At 44.6% G+C, this 5,573-nt stretch overlaps 1 protein-coding gene across 3 annotated transcripts; it reads right to left on the bottom strand.

Annotated features, from left to right (window-relative positions):
- Positions 1 to 868: 868 nt before the first annotated feature.
- On the bottom strand, positions 869 to 5,230 carry LOC123104273 (uncharacterized). Of its 3 annotated transcripts, none has more exons than XR_006450232.1 (7): positions 5,045 to 5,222; positions 4,773 to 4,949; positions 4,029 to 4,125; positions 3,122 to 3,336; positions 2,071 to 2,335; positions 1,286 to 1,982; positions 869 to 1,198 (listed from the first exon to the last, which is right to left on the bottom strand). XR_006450232.1 is itself a non-coding variant. In XM_044526056.1 (7 exons), the coding sequence occupies exons 3-6, from the start codon at positions 4,058 to 4,060 to the stop codon at positions 1,809 to 1,811; spliced, it is 723 nt and encodes a 240-aa protein (XP_044381991.1). In that variant the 5' UTR covers positions 4,061 to 4,125; positions 4,773 to 4,949; positions 5,045 to 5,228; the 3' UTR covers positions 869 to 1,198; positions 1,286 to 1,808. The 3 variants fall into 3 exon arrangements, 2 of the variants coding, with proteins under 2 accessions (XP_044381991.1, XP_044381992.1); XM_044526056.1 differs by having other exon boundaries at positions 3,085 to 3,336; positions 5,045 to 5,228; XM_044526057.1 differs by lacking the exon at positions 4,029 to 4,125 and having other exon boundaries at positions 3,085 to 3,336; positions 5,045 to 5,230.
- Positions 5,231 to 5,573: the final 343 nt, after the last annotated feature.

The raw sequence follows: 5,573 nt of genomic DNA, 5'->3' as shown, positions 1-5,573 counted from the left end.
AAATGTGTACAAAAAATGTTCTTGGTGTATACAAAACTTTTAGACATGAAAAAAATTATTTTTAAAATGTTAATTGTCTATTTTTAAAATTATAAAGATGTATAAAAAAATCTTGATGTATATGAAGAATGTACATTGTGTGTGAGAAAGGTAGTAATGTATTGAAAAAAAAAGAAGAAAAACGATGTAAACCTAATGAAACAAATGAACAATGTGAAGACAGAAGAAAACCAAGAACAAAAGATAATAATAAAAAGAAAAAAAAAACTGGTAAAAAGCCCTCCCGAAGAAGCCAATGCAAAATAGTCAAAATAATGCTTGAGTACTGGGCCGGCCAAATACACCACCTTTTAGGCGCCCTATTAAAATCAGCACCGGCCATATATAGGCATAGTGGCTGGATAACCGGAAGTGCTATTCTGAGCTCGATCACAGATGCGCCCGTTATCTGAATCGCCCGTTGGCATCTAGATCCATACCAGTCCACTGTATGTGTCAGGGTATTCCAGTTAGTATATGTGCACAAATTTCGGGCCATGGCCCACCAACTATCGTAATCAATGGGACGGTTGCCGTCTAACACGGGAAGGCTCAGACGCGGGACACCGTTCTGGGCCACAGCTCAAACGTAATGACGGGCGCCGTCTGCCCCTTTATTTTTCTCCACCCCCTCCACACAGCAAGATGTTTTCATTATTACCCTTAAAAAAAAGCAAGATTCTTTCACAGCGCCGCCACCCCAGATCTGAATGACCAGATCATTCAACAGAACAAACCATACTGCAAAAATAAGCAAGATCACCCCAAGGATTCAACATACAAATTGCAAGAATCAGTAAGATCAAGCAGCTAACTACGACAACAGCCATCATTCGCACCATGGGCATTTAATTACTGAAATAATGCTAGATTTTTTAACTGCAGTTCAGCCTACCAACGAGTGCAACACAAAATCTAAAATAATCCACAACACAACATAACATGTTTACAACTAACAAAAAACAGTCCGTCGGGCCTAGCACTACACTCCAGCATCCCACATTTGCTAACCTCATCTCCATTGCCTTAGTGCAGGTGTTTCTCCTATGGCCCTCAACCCCACAATTCTTACACCTCGCAGACTTCCGAGGTTGCTCCCTGGACATCACCCATGTCCAAACATGTTGTTCTTTTATGCAATTCATCGTCCGATTCTTGTCTGCAATCATGACATAAGCAAGTTAATCAGTTCATCCTCAAAGAATCATAAGGTTATCATCTTACATCATCAAACAAGCCATATTACCAATGAGTATTGTCTTCGGCGCCACGCCTCTCATCATCTGTAGAAAATCTGAAAAGACACACTCAAAACTTTCCTCAGTCTCGTCGCATACCAGTACACCAGCCAGTATAATACTCTGAAAATTGTTGTTAACCCCAACAAAAAGTCTTAAGGGCATGTCGTAAAGGTTAGTCCGGTACATTGTATCAAACATCACTATATCACCAAAGAAACTGTACTTCAGCCTGCTGCTGCCATTCGCTCACATCAAGTTCTTTATCCAACCCTCTTTGTCTGCCTGCACATGGTATGTAAAGTGTGGATCCTTTGCCCCCAATTCAGCAAACACTTCCATTGTCTTCCTCACATCGTCATTCGCCTGCTCCTAGCTAATCTTTCCACATAGATTTTTCAGAGACCTCTTCGTAAACGGCACATTCTTCATTGACCCGAAAAAACTCCCAACAATGTTGTACATTTTTTGCAAGGTTGACATTGTTCTGCCTCACCTGCTTGATCAAGTCACAACTCACGACTGTACACATCAATGTGTTTGTGGGATGGCCAATGAATCTTCTGCCAAAATTTGGCTAGAGAGAGTGGATGTGCTTCTCCTGTGATGAACGATGTACCACTCATTGTCCTCTGATCTGAGTAATCTGATCAGCGCATGACACTCACACCGACAGGACCTAGTGTTCTCCACGCCAGCCTTCCCCTGCAAGAAAATTTCACAGCGTGTGCATAAATTCCCCACAAGAAAAAGGAATAGAAAAGAATTTATGCTGGCTGCCGACGGCACATACCGAGCACCCGCACACGATCTCCTGCATGCCCTTCATCCTCTCGACATTCACTCTACTCTTCTTGTACCTTATTCCAAATCCTCTCTCCCAGGAATAAAGGTTGCAGAAATCATAAGCTTCTCCTAGCGAATCAAAGCTTGCGCCCAGAATCGGCACAATGACGTTCTCAGAAGGGTTCTCTGCATACCTCCTTACAATTTTCTCAAATGCAGTCACACACGACGAGCATGGTTTCCTGCAACGAGCGGCCGTGCCTATCCTCACCCTGCAATTGCAGTGCCCATGCCTTAGGAATTGTGCCACACTTCCAAACCCAACATCCCCATGAAACAGGGATTAAATCCAAGAGATGCAGACATTTCCCAACCCAACAGCCTCATAAATGCAGCTGTTAAAATTTAAATCTAACAACTGACCACATTTTCCGAACCAAACAGCCACATCGAACAGCAATTACACCTAGCCCATCTCAGGAAACACGAAAAGAACTAAAACCGTCCCACAATAATGAGCTTTCATATGCATTTTCCGCCGCTCACAAGCACCAACAATAGAATGTTTCTATTTTCAATGTCTTGTACCTGGAACCCCATGAAAACCACACCCAAAATGGGCTGACTGTACCAGTTGATTCATGCCCATAATGCACATTATAACCATTGAGAGGCCTAACAATTTTTCTAATCCTACATCATTTTGATGAAGGGGAGCCTTGGCGCAGTGGTAAAGCTGCTGCCTTGTGACCATGAGGTCATGGGTTCAAGTCCTGGAAACAGCCTCTTACAGAAATGTAGGGAAAGGCTGCGTACTATAGACCCAAAGTGGTCGGACCCTTCCCTGGACCCTGCGCAAGCGGGAGCTACATGCACCAGGTTGCCCTTTTTTTACATCATTTTGATGCGACTCCCATCTAATCCACTGTCACACTCTGCTTGCAATTGTATACTTCGCAACTATATCAATTTTCAAAGTGCAGTAAATGGAAAACCGCAAAAGGGATTCGAGCTGACTGACATCTTAGCCCATCCAGGTAGCAGCGGGGTCATCTTACCCATGGACATTTCCGATACCTCCAACGACGACTCGCGTCTATCCTTCCCGCCCCTTCCCTCCTCGCAGATCTGTGCGTCCACACTCATGGCCAGCGCTGGCGAACTACCAGCCCCCTTGCATGTTGCTGTCGCCTGGACGGCGCCCGGGAGCGAAACCATGACAACCGGATCCATTGGAGCCGCGCTCTCATCCACCTCCTCAACAAACAGAAACCTGCACACAACCATGGCCACAAAAAAAGAGATGAGTCAACAAATAAGAGACTAGAACACCCTGGATTCGCCATCTACCACAGAGGAGATAGATATGCCTGCAAAATACGAATGCACTATTCACTACACGTGTCCATGATCATGGTTAACTTTTCTCTCAAAAATTAAACGCTGCATTCATACCAGTTTAGACTACGGATTTACATCTGACAATCCATTGCTAATTATATCACACTATAATTCCACAGGCCATGTACCCGGAATTCTAGCTACATATATTAAAACTTGCAGGAGACTGGTCTATCTTCAGCCATCAAATTACTAATAAACTTCGTTACAGGTAGCACTTGCTCATTTCCGAAGATCAACAGAGAATTGCATCAGGTTCAACATTATACTTCTCTATTTTCCGTGTCGATAATTAAATGCCGAAACATTCCCAACTGTCTTGCAAAATACCAATGCCCTATTCACTACAGGTGTCCAGGATCATGGTTAACTTCTCTCTCAAAAATTTAATGCTTCATCCACACAAGTTTACTAGGGGATCTACATCTGATAATCCATTATACACCATCATGCCCACCAGAACTCAGCCTAAGAAAATTACCAGATGCCCAAACCTATTCATGCAAACCTGCTCCATGCCAGCGAAAATTTGAAAACTACACACAGAGATTAATGAGGATGCACCTCTTAGCCCAACCAAGTGCCTGCAGGTTCATCTTCCCGGTGGACAATTCTGATGCCTCAAGGCGTCCTTCCGGGGGCAGTAGCACCGATCCTCACCCTGCACTCGAGATTACTCGTGTCAGGACCTATGCATTCCCAAAAATCTTATGGAATCAGCTGCACGTAGTTTTTATCTAGCGTTTTCGAGTTTTGCAGACTCTCCATATGCTCTAGGCCTATTTTCATGACCACATAGAACCATACAACTCGGTGCCGTCAATCATCCATTTGAAACCACTTTGCATTGTTTCTCATTTATGCTATATTTTTACATCGACCTTCTACACTCATTTCATTCGTCTTATATGCAGCAGGACAAAACATAGGACAAACTGAATAGCATCTACAGCATTTCCATTTCCAACTGCAGATTCCACATTTTGCACCATTTTAAATGAATGTTTAATTAACTGCCTGTCGACTACTGTCATGGATCTACAGAGTTTTGTTATGTACATAGTATACTTAATGTGCTCTCAAAATCTATAAAAATGGCTCCACTGCTCAGTTCTAGAGTTTAGTACGGCCTCCCCAGCTATATTATAATTGCAGTGCTGTGTCTACTAATCTTAAATCGACAAGGTGCATTGGCTATCTACTGCCGCAAACAATTCAGTCAACAACACTGCACGGCCATACACAGCTTGAAAATAGGTTACTGAAATTCCTCATAGCACTGATCGATTTAAATCCAGTTCCCCTCACCTCTTATTCCAACCAAGATCCTAGGGATCCATCTTCCCCGTCGATTGCCGCCGCTCCACACCCGGTAGATCTGCTCTTCGCCGCTCACACCCGTGGCCTCCTGCGGTGCCACCCGCACAAACGTTGGCCTAGTACCATCCGCCGGCGAATCTTCCGACCTCCTCAATCAGAGTGGATCTGTGGCGGAGAAATCATAGAAAACCTCAGCCGCCTGAGCTCCACTCTTCAAATCGCACGCTACGGTGGACAAAAAATGCATCTGACTGACATACCTCATGATTGGCTGCACGAGGAACTCCATTTTGCGCGTCGGCCACCTGTTCTCCCTCACTATCTCTCTCCTTCGTCAGTTACCAAAAATGGCGGCCGAGTTGAGGAAGAAGATACTAGAACTGCATTCCGTTCGAGACTGCCGCCCTCTGAACGAAAGAGATTTATCGGAGCCACGGATCAGACGGACGTGAAACTGGGCCACGGCTCAGCCCGTCACCAGTTGACGGCCGTCCTGAACTGGCCCACTTCCCAGGTCTGCCACATACGTATTCCCACACAGTGCCCATTTGCCAGCAATTCTTAGCCCACCGTATAAAGAATCAGCCCAGATCCCCACACAGCAGCGAACGCACAGGATATCGAGCACATCTGTGCTCGTGACCAGTTACTCCGTGTCCCTGGATAACCATGTATTCCCCTAACCCCCGCAACACAGTTATTCTATAAGTCTGTTTTGCACTTGTTTTGTAAAGGTTCTATAACCTTCCCTGGCCAATTTCGTTTCTCGATTTATTCAACTTTCTTCTA

This window comes from Triticum aestivum, chromosome 5A, assembly GCF_018294505.1.
Source record: "Triticum aestivum cultivar Chinese Spring chromosome 5A, IWGSC CS RefSeq v2.1, whole genome shotgun sequence".
In the NCBI taxonomy this organism is placed as follows: domain Eukaryota; kingdom Viridiplantae; phylum Streptophyta; class Magnoliopsida; order Poales; family Poaceae; genus Triticum; species Triticum aestivum.
This window is presented reverse-complemented; position numbering and strand designations above follow the sequence as displayed.

What these genes read in the sequence shown, in the direction of transcription:
- LOC123104273 (XM_044526056.1), bottom strand. Translation starts at nt 4,060, where the DNA reads ATGAACCTGCAGGCACTTGGTTGGGCTAAGAG. An exon ending in CTACCTGGATGGGCTAAGAT is followed by an intron (nt 2,336 to 3,084) that starts GTCAGTCAGCTC and finishes CTGCAATTGCAG; the next exon opens with GGTGAGGATAGGCACGGCCG. An exon ending in AGATCGTGTGCGGGTGCTCG is followed by an intron (nt 1,983 to 2,070) that starts GTATGTGCCGTC and finishes ATTTTCTTGCAG; the next exon opens with GGGAAGGCTGGCGTGGAGAA.